We start from the raw sequence: 15242 nt of genomic DNA, 5'->3' as shown, positions 1-15242 counted from the left end.
TTACTAATCTGCCTTCTGTTTTTAGGTTTGCAAGTTTGAGACATTTCTCATCAGAGAAATCATATACTATGTGTCTGCTTGTGTCAGATTTCTTTCACTTAGCATGTTTTCAAGGTTCATATTGTCAAATGTATTAGTATTTCACTTCTTTAATTCCCAACTATATCCATCTCATAGATATAACATTTTATCAGTTCATGGTTGGCAGATGGGTGGGTCATTCCTACCTTTTGGCTCTTCTGAATAATGTTGCAATACGCTTCCATGTACAAGCTGTTTCTTTCTTCTTCTCCTGCCCCTCCCACCTCCCCTTTTTCCCCCCCAGTCCTGGGGCTTGTGCTCAGGGTCTGGATACTATCCCTAAGCTTCTTTTGCTCAAGGCTAGCACTCTACCACTTGAGCCACAGCACCACTACTAGCTTTTTCTGTTTATGTGGTACTGAGGAATAGAATCTAGGGCTTCATGAATGCTAGGCAAGCACTCTACCACTAAGCCACATTCTCAGTACAAGTTTTTGTGGTGACATAGTTTCATTTCTCTTGGGCATATAGCTAGGAGGGATATTACTAGGTTGCATGCAGCTGTTCAGTTTTACATTCCCACCAGCAATGTATGTGGCTTCCAAGTTCTCCACATTTTTATCAACAGTTGTTATTGTCCATCATTTTTATATATAGCAATACTAGAAGATTCAGAATAGTATCTAATGATGATATTCAACACTATTCAATATGCTGGGAGATAACACTGGGACAGGATGGATAGCTAGGATAGAGGGACAATGGTCAGTAACGAGTTCTAGAATCAGATAGGTTTCAAGTAAATTATCATTTCCAACCTTCATCTTTTTATTCTACAATTTGGACAAGAAGGGTAACCTTCACTACTATTAGAAAGCATTTCCATAAGTTAGAGTTATGGTGCAATCAAACTGGCTTAGGTATTAAAGAAGTGTATTTGAAGAAATAGTAGAGAAAAATAAACTTCTTCCTAACATCAACAAGTAAAAACTCTCTTATTCTTGTAGCTGGAGGTATATATAGCTCAGTGATAGGGCGCATGCTTATTTATGAGGTCCTGGGCAGTAGTGAGTGGTTTTTGGACACCAGCCCTCCCCTCCCTTCAAAAAACAAAAAATCCTGCTAAGCACTGGTGGCTCACACCTGTAAGTCTAGCTGCTAGGCACTGGTGGCTCACACCTGTAAGCCTAGCTACTCAGGAGGCTGAGATATGAGGATCACAGTTCAAAGCCAACCTATGCAGGAGAGTCCATGAGACTCTTATCTCCAATAAACCACCAGAAAACCAGAAGTGGCACTGTGGCACTGTGGCTCAAGTGCCTTGAACTGAAGGGCTCAGGGACAGTGCACAGGCCAAGAATTCAGGCCCCACGACCGACCAAAAAATAAAAAAATCCTGAACTCTGATTGGGCTAAATGTGCTCATAGTACTTGTCCTGAAGCCAATTAGTTATGGATGTAGGAAATACTACAACAAGCCAGTCTAGCCCCCTGTGTGGCCAATCCCACCTCAATCATAAGGATGGAACAAAAAAGGAAGAGAAGGGAGGAGCCTAGGGGCTGCCAACATTACACTCTCACATCAGACATCCTCAATATGAAGTAAGAGGTCTCAAACTGGTAAGTCTACATCTCATCCTGAAGAAAAATAAAAGGTTTCTTGTAATGTTATACTTGGCAATTTTTTTTCTCTTTCTTTTTTTTTTTTTTTTTGTCAGTCATAGGCCTGGACACTGACACTGAGCTATTTTTTTTCTTTTTTTCTTTTCTTTTTTTTTTTTTTTTTTTTTTTGCTGGTCGAGGAGCTTGAACTCTGGGCCTGGGCGCTGTTCTTCAGCTCAAGGCTAGCACTCTACCAGTTGAGCCATACCACCCACTTCCATCTTTTTCTGTGTATGTGGTGCTGAGGAATCGAACCCAGGGCCTTGTGCATGCAAGGCAAGCACTCTACCACTGAGCCACCTTCCCAGCCCCCCACTGAGCTATTTTTGCTCAAGGCTGGCACTCTACCACTTTGAACCACAGCACTACTTCTGGTTTTCTGGTGGTTAATTGGAGGTGAGTCTCATGGACTTTCCTGTCTGAGCTGGCTTTGAACTGTGATCCTTAGATCTCAAGACTCCTGAGTAGCTAGGATTATACGTGTGAGCCACCGGCACCTTGCCAGTTGACAATTCTTTTTTTTGTGTGTGTGTGGGGGGGGGTCCTGTCGTGGAGCCTGAACTCTGGGCCTGGACGCTGTCCCTCAGCTCTTCAGCTCAAGGCTAGCGCTCTACCACTTGAACCACAGTACCACTTCCGACTTTTTTCTTTTTGCTTATGTGGTGCTGAGGAATTGAACTCAGGGCCTTATGCATGCAAGGCATGCGCTCTACCACTGAGCCACCTTCCCAGCCCCAGTTGACAATTCTTAATTTTTGTTCATTTTTGTTTTGCAGTGCTGGGGATCAGTCCTCCCTGGACTGAGTGAGTGCTGAGTGCTGTCTCTGAGCTGTACACACACACACACATCACTGAGCATTTTCTTCCTTGATGTTCTAATGGTCAAAAAAATGAAGGGGAGGGCCATCTATAAGGAGGACATGGCAGTGTATAGTGAGCAACATGAATCATCACAATAAAATTATTTAATTGAATGTATCAACCATGTCATGCAGCAAAGTATAGCACAGATTCCCTGGTCAAAACTTCTGTTTCCTTATTATACTAACTCCATGACCTTATTATACTAATTCCATGAAACAAGGAGACTGGGTCTAAGTAACATCGCCTTATTTTCACAGCCATCTTGGTACCTTGCTGGGTGGAGGGGGCTTTCCACCCAGCTCAGAAAAACCTGGAGGTGAGAGAGGTCATTCATTGAATTACAGAGGTCATGCTGTTTAGCCTTAGGAGAGCTTTGGCTACAGAAAATGCTGGTCCATGATTACCTCCCTAAATGGTTTTGAGGTATTCCCCCACACACACTCACCCCAATATGGAAAGTTTAAGCTGATCCCTGAGCTACTGCCCTAGGTGGAAAGTTCTGCTGGGACCTGAGCACTTCCCTACCTGATCTGTTTCTGTCAGATTTGGATCTTCACCCCAAATGTGTGCTTTTGTCTTTTAAAGCTTTGTGGGGGCTGTGGGTCTTTGAGACAGGAGTCCACCTGCAGTCACCGGCTTGTCAATAAAGACTTCCATTCGGGCCTCTCAAAATGTGGCTTCTCTGTTTCTCACTGTACAATGTCTTTGTGACTCTAACATAAAACAGGGATAAAGATAGTAGCTGTTTCACTGGGTGCTGGGTCATGCCTGCAATCCTAGGAGGATTGCAGTTCAAAGCCAGCCTAAACAGCACAGTTCATGAGATACCTTGAGCAAAAGAGCTCAGGGACAGTACCCAGGCCCTGAGTTCAAGCCTCACAACTGACAGAAAAAGAAAATAACTTTTATAGGCTGCTCAAATCCAGTAAATTAATACATGTAAAACACATAAGCTGGGGCTGGGAAGGTGGCTCAGTGGTAGAGTGCTTGCCTCGAATGCATGAGACCCTGGGTTCAATTCCTCAGTACCACATAAACATAAAAAGCTAGAAGTGGCACTGTGGCTCAAGTGGTAGAGTGCTCGCCTTGAGCTGAAGAGCCAGGCCCAGAGTTCAGGCCCCACGACCAACAAAACAAACAAACAAAAAACCCCATAAGCTGGACATTGGTGGCTCAGGAGACTGAGTTCTGAGGATCACTGTTCAAAGTTGAAAAAGTTGAGAGAGAGCACAAGGCATTGAGATCAAGTACACTAAAGAAACAAAAAGAAGAGACTTGGAAGCAGGTGACTCACCCCTGTTAAGAATGAGAGGATCACAAGTCTAATAAGCTACACCAGACAGAAAATAGCTGGCACTGGTGGCTCTTGCCTGTAATCCTAGCTACTCAGGAGGCTGAGATATGAAGATCACGGTTCAAAGCCAGCCGAGGTAGGAAAGTCCCTGAAACTCCAATAAACCACTCAGAAAACCAGAAGTGGCACTGTGGCTCAAGTGATAGAGCTCTAGCCTTGAGCTGAAGAGCTGAGGGACAGTGCCCAGGACCAGAGTTCAAGCCCCATGACCGAACAAATAATAAAGTATATTTTTTTTCAAGAAAAAAAGAAACCACCACCACCAACAACAAAAAAACATTGCCTGTGGTTACAGGTTTCCACATACATATGCACACACACTCACTCATACACACACACACACACACACACACACACACACACACACACACACACACACACACACACACACACACACACATTCCCCTATAGAGCCTGAGACCCAGGAAAGCCAGCTTTTTCCTTGGAGCAAAGAAAATAAGAAGAAAGGAAGGTGAGGAAGGGAAGAAGAGGGTTGCATAGACACCTCCAAAGTTCCTCCTCCTGCGCTTTAAAGTATTTGGCTAAGCTAGGCGCAGGTGGCTCATGCCTGGCATCTTAGCTACTCAGAAGGCTGAGATGGAAGATCAGGGTTCAAAGACAGCCCAAGCAGAAAGTCCTTGATGAAGGATTGACCCGTAACCTATTATGCCAGGCAAAACCACCAGGCAAAACCCCAGGAATGCACAGACATGCTTGACCTAGACAGGCCAATCCAACCACATTCCATTGTGGGCCTAACCTATAGAGAACTCTGAGGCAGAGCTGTGAGATTAGGAAAGGGTCCCTGAAAAGGTCAGTCACGGCAAGACCGATGAATAAGTTATATCCTAAGTGTGTGTAAGTTACAGCTGTTTGGACACTAAAAACTTGAGACCTTGGAAATAAAATCACTTCCTTCTGCTCACTAATGATAAGGGAGTCAATTATCACTATGTATACCAACTATGCCTCATGTTAATGATTGTAACCACAAGATAGATTGGTACTCTATTTTCTGCTCATACCTGTTAGTTACCTCCCCCTGCCCTGAAAACTTCTATCTCTGTGCTCAGACCCCATAAAAGTCTAACTCCAACCCCACCTCCTTGCACAACCTCCATTCCTGTGGGGAGGTTGCTTGCCCTTCCCTGCTGTAATAACCAGTTCTCACCTGTTGAGATCGAAACTGGCCTGTTCTTTCTCCTCCATTTTCCTAACACTTGAGACTCTTATCTCCAAGTAATCACCAAAAAAGCCAGAAGTAAAACTGTAGCTTGAGCAAAGCTAAAGGATAGCACCCAGGCCCTGGATTCAAGTCCCAGACCAGTAAACACACACACACACACACACACACACACACACACACACACACACACACACACACACACACACACACACACAGAGTATTGGCTATTGCAGGGATAAATAGGCCTCAGGCACTTGAGCCCTTTTACTCTGTTCTTTCCACTGTAAGTGGAATGGTGAGTTTGATCCTCAGCATAGGAAACAAAAAAGATGTCAAGCATCTTCAAACCCAGGATGAAGGCTTGGGCCTTTAAAAAAAATGGGGGAGGGCTGGGAAGGTGGCTCAGTGGTAGAGTGCTTGCCTTGCATGCATGAGGCCCTGGGTTGGATTCCTCAGCACCACATAAGCAAAAAGAAAAAAGCCGGAAGTGGTGCTGTGGCTCAAATGGTAGAGCACTAGCCTTGAGCTGAAGAGCTGAGGGACAGCGCCCAGGCCCAGAGTTCAGGCCGCCCCACAACCAGACCAAAAAAAAAAAAAAAGGGGGTTGGGGGGAGAGGTACTGATAGTAGGACTTGACTCAAGTGCTGTCCTTCAGCTTTTTTGTGCAAGGCTGGTATTCTACCACGTGAACCACTTCTAGCTTTTTGCTGGTTAGAGATGAGTCCCTTGAATTATTCTGCCTCAGCTGGCTTCAAATCTCCATCCTTAAATCTCAGCCTCCTCAGTAGCTAAAATGATAGGGATGAGCCACTACATCCACCCAGCTCCACCCAGCTCAAGATGATTTCTTTTTTGCCAGTCCTGAGGCTTGAACTCAGGGCCTGGGTACTGTACCTAAGCCTCTTTGTGCTCAAAGCTAGTGCTCTATCACTTAAGCCACACACACCTCTCTTTACAACTTTTTTTTGGTAATTAATTGGAGATAAGAGTCTCACAAACTTTCCTGTCCCAAATGGCTTTGAACTGTAATCCTCAGAACTCAGCCTCCTAAGTAGCTAGGATTACAGGTGTGTACCACCACACCTGGCCTCAAGACATTTTCTGATTCCACCATCTCTTCACTCAGGTTTCAGTCTTAGCTTAGGGACCTCTGTGACACTGCAATGACACCGTACTCACCCCAAAAGTGGTCTGCCCCTCCACAGCTGGTGTCATTACTAGTGCTTACATTGCTCCTTTCCCCACCTTCCTCACCGGCCTGGCAGGTAGAAATCCCACCTTGTTCACTGTATATTTTGTGTTTCCAAATACTTAATAAGATAAGGCACCATGAGAAATTTAGAAAGAGAAAGATCAGAGTCACCTGGATAGGTTTATTGAAGGAGAATTTTTCTTCCAATGTTAATGGCTTCTAGTTCAAGCTGTATAACCTCTCTCCAACTGCAAGCCCCGTCACCAAACCAAGACAAACTCAGGTATATTTTGCAATATAATTTGACATTAAGCTGTGCCCACAAATGTGCTGCGCTCAGGCTCTCTGGAACGTCTGTTTGCACACTTGGCCTTCACAAAACATCTCCTGGGACAGGAAGAAGGCAAGAAGGATAAGTTGGTTTATGGTCTATTTTGACTCTTTTTTAAAATTTATTTATTTATTTATTTGTCAATCGTGGGGCCTGAACTCTGGGCCTGGGCTTTGTCCCTCAGCTTTTCAGCTCAAGGCTAGCGCTCTACCACTTGAGCCACCATTCAACTTCTGGCTTTCTGGTGGTTGAGATGAGAGTCTCCCATTTTTCTTCTTGGGCTGGCTTTGAACCTCAGTCGTCAGATTTTAGACTCCTGAGTAGCTAGGATTACAGGTATGAGTCACTGGCACCTGACCCCTTCCCTTTCTTTCTCTCCCCTTCCTTTCCCTTCCCCTCCCTTCCCCTCCTTTCTTTCTTGCTTGCTTTCTTGCTTGCTTGCTTGGTTTTGGGGCTTGAACTCAGCCTGGGCGCTGTCCCTGAGCTTTTTCTGCTCAAAGGCTAGCACTCTACCACTTTGAGCCACAGCACCACTTCTGCTTTTCTGTTGGTTAATTGGAGAGTCTCACAGACTTTTCTGCCGAGGCTGGCTTTGAACCACAATCCGCAGATCTCAGCTTCCTGAGTAGCTAGGATTACAGGCATGAGCCATAAGCACTAAGCTTTTTTTTTTCTTAATATTATGTTGTCACTCCCAAAATAAAAGCATAATGTGGCAGGTACCAGGTGGAGTCTATCCCCTTCAATCCAGTGGCGCCAGCCTCGGTTCTTCTTCTCCCCCTTCTGCACACAGGTGAGCTTTTCATTGTCCCAGGTAACCAAGCTCTGTATTAAAGAGGAAAGAAATGACAGGATCCTCAGCTATTATCCACTAGAAGCCAGGCACTGGTAGCTCATGTCTGTTATCCCAGCTACTCCAAAGGCTCAGATCTGAGAATCAAGATTCAAAGCTAGCATGGGCAAAAAAGTCTGGGAGACTCTTACCTCCAATGAACTACCAAAAAGCCAAAAGTGAAGGTGTAGATCAGGTATTGGTGCACAAGCCTTGGGTAAAAAAGCTAAGATATATTTCCCTGGCCCCGAGTTCAAGTCCCAATACCAGTACACACAAAAAATATTACCCAGAGCTGGGAAGGTAGCTCAGTGGTAGAGTGCTTACCTTGCATGCATAAGGCCCTGGGTTCAATTCCTCAGCACCACATAAACAGAAAAAAAAAAGTTGGAAGTGGCGCTGTGGCTCAAGTGGTAAGAGCACTAGCTTTGAGCAAAAAAAAGCAGCTCGGGAACAGCGCCCAGGCCCTGAGTTCAAGCCCCACGACCGGCAAATAAAATATAAATAAATAAATGTATTACCCACTAGAATACATGTCAAGTTAACCACCCAAAATTAGGAGCCTATGGTTATTATTTTAATATGTATTTTTGCTTTTATGTAGTGCACGGATTGAACCCAGGGCCTCGTTTCATTTCATTTCTTTCTTTCTCTCTTTTTTGTCTTTTTTTTTCTGTCATGGGGCTTGAACTCAGTGCCTGGGTGCTGTCCCTGAGCTTTAATGCTCAAGGATAGTGCTCTGTCACTTTGAGCCACAGAGCCACATTCAGTTTTCTGGTGGTTAATTGTATGTAAGAGTCTTATGGACTTTGCTGCCCAGTCTGGCTTCGAACCAAGATCCTCAGATGTCAGCCTCCTGAGTAGCTAGGATTTCATGTGTGAGTCAAGGGTGCTCTGGCTCCATGAGCTTACCTTACCTTGCATTTTCTGTTGTCCAGGCCTTTGTTGTCTTCCTCAAATTCCTCTCCAACTTTGAATTGGACAAGGTAGTTCCTGAGGTTGCTGTATGTGTGAATGGTGAAGGAATCCCCATTTTGTTCAATCACCTTCTGTGGCTTCAGCAGTTTGGCTATCTTACGAGTAGCAAAGTCAATGCCTGGAATAATTGTTAAATATCCAATCACTTGACATGTGAAAGCTGAGAATTCAAGAGCTGCTCAGTTTCACATGTGATCGCTAGTGTTTCTTTTGCAGCTTCATTGGCACCATGTCCAGCAGATGTCCAGCCAGAGACTGAGGAAAAAGTCTGGTGGCTTTCATAACAGTCATTGGGCTGGCTGTGCCTTAGGCAAGGGGTTTGAAGCTGGCCATGGTGAAGCAGTTCTGGAAACCTCCATAGACGGACAAGGAGACAAGGAAGGCAAGGAGACAGGGCTGAGCCCCCTAACCAGCCACAAGCCTAACGTTGCCCTTTTCTCTCCATATATTTCCATTTTGAGTTAAGAAAGCATTGAGGGCTGGGGATGTAGCTAGTGACAGAACACCTAGCATATGCAGGGTCCTGGATTCCAACCCTAGCAGAGAAAAGAAGGGTAGAAAGAAAAAAAAAGAGGGAAGGAGGGAAAGAGCAGGATGGAAGGAAGGAAGGCTCAATCTTACATTCATGAATATACTACAGTATATTTACAAGTCTTTAATAAGCTTTTTTACAGTTATTCATAGAAACCATGCAATGCTGAGAACATCAGAGGGTTGAAATCCCAGTCCACCCTGAGCTATACCACTAACACTAACCTATTTGGTAGCTGTGTGTGTGTGTGTGTGTGTGTGTGTGTGTGTGTGTGTGTGTGTGTGTGTGTGTGTGTGTGTGTGTGTGTGTGTGTGTGTGTGTGTGTGTGTGTGTGTGTGTGTGTGTGTGTGTGTGTGTGTGTGTACTGAGGTTTGAACTCAGAGCCTGAGTGCTTTTTCATTCAAGGCTGGCACTCTACTTCTTGAGCTACACCTTTACTTCCAGCATTTTCAGACTTATGGAGTTTTCTGCCTGAGCTGGCTTCAAACTAGGATCCTCAGATCTTATCTTCCCAAGTAGCTAGGATTATAGATGTGAACCACTAATACCCAGCATTTTTTTTTTTTTTTGTCAGTTGTGGGGCTTGGACTTAAGGCTTAGGCACTGTTCCTGAGCTTTTATTCACAAAGCTAATACTCTATCACTTGGAGCTACAGCTCCACTTCTGGTTTTCTGGTAGTTAATTGAAGATAGAAGTCTCCTGGAGGGCTGGGAAGGTAGCTCAGTGGTAGAGTGCATGCCTTGCATGCATGAGGCCCTGGGTTCGATTCCTCAGCACCAAATAAACAGAAAAAGCCAGAAGTGGCACTGTGGCTCCAGTGGTAAAGCGCTAGCCTTGAGCTGAAGAGCTGAGGGACAGCGCCCAGACACAGAGTTCAGGTCCCATGACTGGCAAAAAAAAAAAAAAAGTCTCCTGGAGCCAGGCGCTGGTGGCTCACGCCTATAATCCTAGCTACTCAGGAGGCTGAGATCTGAGGATCATGGTTCAAAGCCAGCCTGGGCAGGAAGCTCTGTTAGACTCTTATCTCCAATAAACCACTAGAAAACCTGAGGTGGTGCTGTGGCTCAAGCAGTAGAGCACTTGCCTTGAGCTGAAGAGTGCACAGACAGCACCCAAGCCCAGAGTTCAAGCCCCACGACCAACAACAACAACAAAAAAGTCTCATGGACTTTCCTTCCCAAGTTAATTCAAACTGTGATCCTTAGATCTCACCCTCCTGAGTAGCTAGGATTACAGTCATGAGCCACTAGTGCCTGGCTTCACCCAGCTATTTTTAGTCTACTTTACAATAGGCCTTGTTTTCCTTAATGAATATATGAAGTAGAATAAAATAAATAGTTATTTAGATTTAGTATCTTCTGGAACCAGAACCAAATGTAAGAGCAAGAAGTGAGAGAGAAGACAATGGCTCAATCTTGCATGGCTTTACCATGCACAATGCTCATACCTATAATTCCTCATTCAAGATGCTGAGACAAGAGAATTCGAATTTTGAGGCCAGAGAAAGTATCAAACAGGGGGCTGGGAAGGTGGCTCAGTGGTAGAGCGCTTGCCTTGCAAGCATGAAGCCCTGGGTTCGATTCCTCAGCACCACATAAGCAAAAAGAAAAAAGCCGGAAGTGGCGCTGTGGCTCAGCGCTAGCCTTGAGCTGAAGGTCTGAGGGACAGCGCCCAGGCCCAGAGTTCAGGCCCCATGACCGGCCCCCCCCCCAAAAAAAAAAGAAAAAGAAAGTATCAAACAGGGGTCACAACAGAATATACAGAAAAGCTAGGCCATGTTGTTGATGGGACAAAAGGGTCTGACTTAACTAGAGAAGGTGAAATTTTCCCCACTTGGGAATTAGGGGGCAGAAGCCTTCACAGGCTCAGAGTCCTTAGAAACAACTCTGCAGCTGCAGAACTGTGCATTTCCAATGATTAAGGAGCAAACGTGAAATATCCTCTTTTGCGTTTTTTTTTTTCTCTTGTGCTGAGGCTGACCTCCAGTTCTCACCCAACCTCTACCACAGATCCCCACCTTCAGCCTCCTCCCCTACCTTTTTTTTTTTTTTTTAAATCCGTGGTGAGGCCTGAACTCTGGGCCTGGGCACTGTCCCTCAGCTCCTCAGCTCAAGGCTCTCGCTCTACCATTTGAGCTAAAGCGCCATTTCTGGCATTTTCTGTTTATGTGATGCTGAGGCATCGAACCCTGGGCCTCATGCATGCAAGGCAAGCACTTTACCACTGAGCCACCTTCTCAGCTCCCCTATTTATTTATATTTATTTATTTATTTTTTAAAGAAACATGCCAGACACCCTCACTCTCAATTTCCAGTTGGAAAGCTGAGGCCAGTGTCACTAGATCAGGAGCCTAGGTCCAACCCCTCCGGTCACTTGTCAAAGACCCCTAGGAACAGTGAGTGCCACCCAGGCAAAGTGCCACCCACAAAATAGGTGTTAAAATCCAGAGCAGAACGAGGTTCAAAGGGAAACCAACACAGCACAGGCAAGGGCAGTACATGCCTGGATGGCAGGAAACACATTCCCTCGCCCCTCTGGGAAATGAAGGCACTGATCAGGGCCTCCAGCGGCCCCCACCATGGCCCCCCACCATCCCGAGGCAGCGGCCCAGCCCCACTCCCACGGCTGCATACAAAGCTAATCTGCCTGACCCGGGTCCCCATCACAGCGGCCTGCGGGGGGAGGGGGGCAGCGTGGCTTGGGGCGGCCTGAGGGGGGCAGGGGAAAGGCCCAGGGCCCCCACTCCTGGGCGAGGGAAGCCAGGGGTATCTTAAGATTTCTGACCCCACGGACTCCTGCGGTGAGTCCTGACCTCTCTGGGACAGTCACTTCCCAGAACAAGCCAGTTTGGGGCGACCATGACCCTGGCTCCCTGCTTTTCCTGATGGATCTCTGCCCTCCACCCCCCCCAACCCCCAGTGTCCCCCTCCCCAGGTGGCCTACCCTGTCCCTGATGGCTTAGAGTGAGCCCTGGGGCCAGCTTTGGCAGGGAGAGACAGACTGGGGATGGACAAGGGGGGCAGAGGCTCCGGGATGGGGGTGGGGGTGGGGGAAGGGGGCTTGGGGGCTGAAGAGGGCAGGGAAAGGCAGGATAGACAGCTAGCAGGACAAAGGAATGGACAGGTGGAGGGAGGGAGGGGTTAAGGACTGACCGATGAGAATGGGAAGTGGGGGCTGGACAGAAGGACAGGGGACAAACAAGCCAGGCTGCCTTTCCGCACCCAAGGCCTGCAGCCAGGGCCTGGAGCCCTCTCCAACTTCCCTCTGGTGGCCCAGACCCCTCCTGTCCTACCTAGGGCCAGCATGTAGCCCTCAAAGTTGTCGCTGCTGAGCAGGTTCCAGGTGCCACTGAGGTCGGTGGGCATGGCTGGGGACACGGGCGGACACCCGTGCCTGCGCTCATCTATAAGTGAGGTGGGGGCGGGCACGGTGGGGCTGGGGGGCGGGAAGGGGGGGGAAGTCCTGGACACTGCCTGTCGGAACTTCTCCCTGCTAGTTTCCTTTCCCGTGCTCCTGACTCTGTCCCTGCCCCGCCCTCCCTCCCAGCCCTTGGCAAGCGGCTGGCTTTTCCTTGGGGCGCTCTTCTTCCTCTCCTTTTCCTTTAAACACCGCTAAACCTCAGCTCCCCTGACCCCCACTTTTCCCAGGCCACACTTTTCACACAGCCTACATATAACCACCAATGGATGGCTTTCAAGGTCATGATATTATGTCAGCTGCAAACGACAATATACCTGTATGCTTGACCTCTTAACTCAATAAATTGGCATGTAAATAAATAGATGATTATTTTTCTTGCCCAACAATATTTTGTGTGTGTGTGTGTGTGTGTTGGTCCTAGGGCTTAAACTCAAGGCCTGAGCATTTTTGCTTAAGGCTGGTGCTCTACCACTTGAGCCACAGCTCCAAGTCCCATTTTCGTTTATTAATTTATTTTATTGTTTATTTGTTAATTGGAGATATGGGTCTTACACACTTTACTGCTCAGGCTGGCTTTGAACCATGATCTTCAAATTTCAACCTCCTAAGTAGCTTAGCTTACAGGTATGAGCCACCAGCACTCTCGCTGTCCAGCAATTTTTTTTTTCTTTTGTCTGTCATGGGGCTTGAACTCTGGGCCTGGGTGCTGTCCCTCAGCTCTTCAGCTCAAGGCAAGCGCTCTACCACTTGAGCCACAGCGCCACTTGCAATTTTCTGAGTGGTTAATTGGAGACAAGAGTCTCACAGATGTCCCTGCATAGGCTGGCTTTGAACCATGATCCTCAGATCTCAGTCTCCTGAGTAGCTAAGGCATGAGTCACCAGCGCCTGGCTAATAGTATACATTTTTGTGTCAGTATTGGGGTTTGAACTCAAGGCTTTGCACTTGCTAGGCAGGCACTCAAGTGTTTGCTTTGCTAACTTCCTTCCTTCCTTCCTTCCTTCCTTCCTTCCTTCCTTCCTTCCTTCCTTCCTTCCTTCCTTCCTTCCTTCCTTCCTTCCTTCATTGTGGGGCCTGAGCTCTGGGCCTGGGTGCTGTCCCTCAGCTCTTCAGCTCAAGGAAAGCGCTCTAACACTTGAGCCACAGTGCACTTCCAGCTTTTTCTACTCATGTGGTGCTGAGGAATCAAGCCCAGGGCTTCATAGATGCAAGGCAAGCACTCTACCACTGAACCACTCTCCCAGCCCTAGCTAACCTTTTTCTGAGTGCTTACTATGTATCTTACCATTTGTCAGAAAAATCCTACTTCTCCAGTACTGACTATCTTATCTCCATTTGTCAGAGACAAAGTTGAGGTACAAAGAGGTTAAGTAATTTGTCAAAGATTGCACAACTAGTAGGAAAGTCTGGATTCAAACCCATGTGTCCTGACTCCAAGGGTCATGGGACACTTCTATCTTCCTACTTGGTGTCTTCACTTAGATGTCTTAAAGGCATCCAAAACTTGACAAATCCAAGATGGAAACTATTAGCAAATAATATTCTCCAGCCTCAGGACTGGAAATGTGGCTTAGTAATAGATTGCTTGTCTCACACGCATGAGGCCCTGGGTTCGATTCTTCAGCACCACATCAACAGAAAAAAACCAGCCAGGTGCTGGTGGTTCATGCCTATAATCCTAGCTACACAGGAGGCTGAGATTTGAGGATTGTAGTTCAAAGCCAGCCCAGGCAGGAACGTCTGTGAGACTCTTATCTCCATTAACCACCAGAAAACTGGAAGTGGCTCTGGAGCTCAAATGGTAGAGCACTAGTTTTGAGCTAAAGAGTGCAGGGACAGCACCCAGGCCCAGAGTTCAAGTCCTGTAACTGTAAAAAAAAAAAAAAAAAAAAGAAAGAAAAAAGAAAAAGCCAGAAGTGGCACTGTGGTTCAAAGAGCACTAGCCTTGAACAAAAACAGCTCAGGGATAGCACCTAGGCCCTGAGTTCAAGCCCCAGGACCAGCAAAAGAAAAAAAAATTCTCCAGCTCATTTCATCTCCATAACATCTACATTAATCAGCTGGCTGCTCAAGCCAAGAAACAGGATTTTGCCTTCCAGGTGTGTCCAAATTCAATCCACCAGGAAGTCTGTTGCTTTCATATCTTTTTGTTGTTGTTGGTCATGGGGCTTGAACTCAGGGTCTGGGTGCTGTCCCTGAACTCTACTGCTCAAGGCTAGTACTATCACTTTGAGCCACAACACCACTTCTAGTTTTCTGGTGGTTAATTGGAGACAAGAGTTTCACAGGCTTTCTTGCCCCAGCTGGCTTTGAATCTTGATCCTCAGATCTCAGCCTTCTGAGAAGCTAGGATTATAAGTGTGAGCCACCAGCTAGTTTAGAAGTTTGACAGAAGAATGCTTGGATCACTTAAAAAATCTCGACAAGTGACCTTCTCTCAAGTCTTCCAGTTATATTTCTATTCTCTTTTCTCCAATCACAGCTCTGCTTATATCCTTCAGAGTGGTCACAATCCGGAGCTCTCTCTTTTCCTGGTTTACTGACTGCCTTTTCACACATGGTAGAAAGTTGTTCATGCCACCTAGCATTACAACATCCCTAGGTCTACCTCTGTGCTCTACAGAACACAGCATTTCTCCATCCTAACAGTGCCAGGCCCAGTACTGTGCTGAGCCAGTATTTCTCTACTCCTTTTCCAAAGGAGAAAGGCCTTTTCTTATTGAGAAGCCAGAATGGTAGCACCTTGCCATGATAAGCTGTCATTTAAAATTTTTCTTTTAGTCATGGGGCTTGAACTTGGGACCTGGGTGCTGTGGGTGAGCTCTTTTTGCTCAATATTAGCGCTCTATCACTTGAACTACAGTGCCAC

The 15242-nt window shown here is 46.5% G+C and overlaps 1 protein-coding gene across 1 annotated transcript; it reads right to left on the bottom strand.

Annotated features, from left to right (window-relative positions):
• Positions 1-6447: 6447 nt before the first annotated feature.
• On the bottom strand, positions 6448-12352 carry Rbp7 (retinol binding protein 7). The gene is made up of 4 exons (XM_070037318.1): positions 12246-12352; positions 8360-8538; positions 7334-7435; positions 6448-6666 (listed from the first exon to the last, which is right to left on the bottom strand). Exons 1-4 carry the CDS (start codon positions 12316-12318, stop codon positions 6616-6618), a joined length of 405 nt encoding a protein of 134 aa, XP_069893419.1. The 5' UTR covers positions 12319-12352; the 3' UTR covers positions 6448-6615.
• Between the last annotated feature and the right edge of the window lie 2890 nt (positions 12353-15242).

This window comes from Dipodomys merriami, unplaced genomic scaffold (assembly GCF_024711535.1).
Source record: "Dipodomys merriami isolate MVZ:Mamm:240054 unplaced genomic scaffold, mDipMer1.0.p SCAF_28, whole genome shotgun sequence".
NCBI classification, from domain to species: Eukaryota; Metazoa; Chordata; class Mammalia; order Rodentia; family Heteromyidae; genus Dipodomys; species Dipodomys merriami.
The sequence above is the reverse complement of the archived record's forward strand: the minus strand, read 5'-3'. Positions and strand labels throughout refer to the sequence as shown.

What these genes read in the sequence shown, in the direction of transcription:
- Rbp7 (XM_070037318.1), bottom strand. Translation starts at nt 12,318, where the DNA reads ATGCCCACCGACCTCAGTGGCACCTGGAACCTGCTCAGCAGCGACAAC. An exon ending in TGGACAACAGAAAATGCAAG is followed by an intron (nt 7,436 to 8,359) that starts GTAAGGTAAGCT and finishes TCTTTAATACAG; the next exon opens with AGCTTGGTTACCTGGGACAA. An exon ending in AAGGGGATAGACTCCACCTG is followed by an intron (nt 6,667 to 7,333) that starts GTACCTGCCACA and finishes TTCCTGTCCCAG; the next exon opens with GAGATGTTTTGTGAAGGCCA.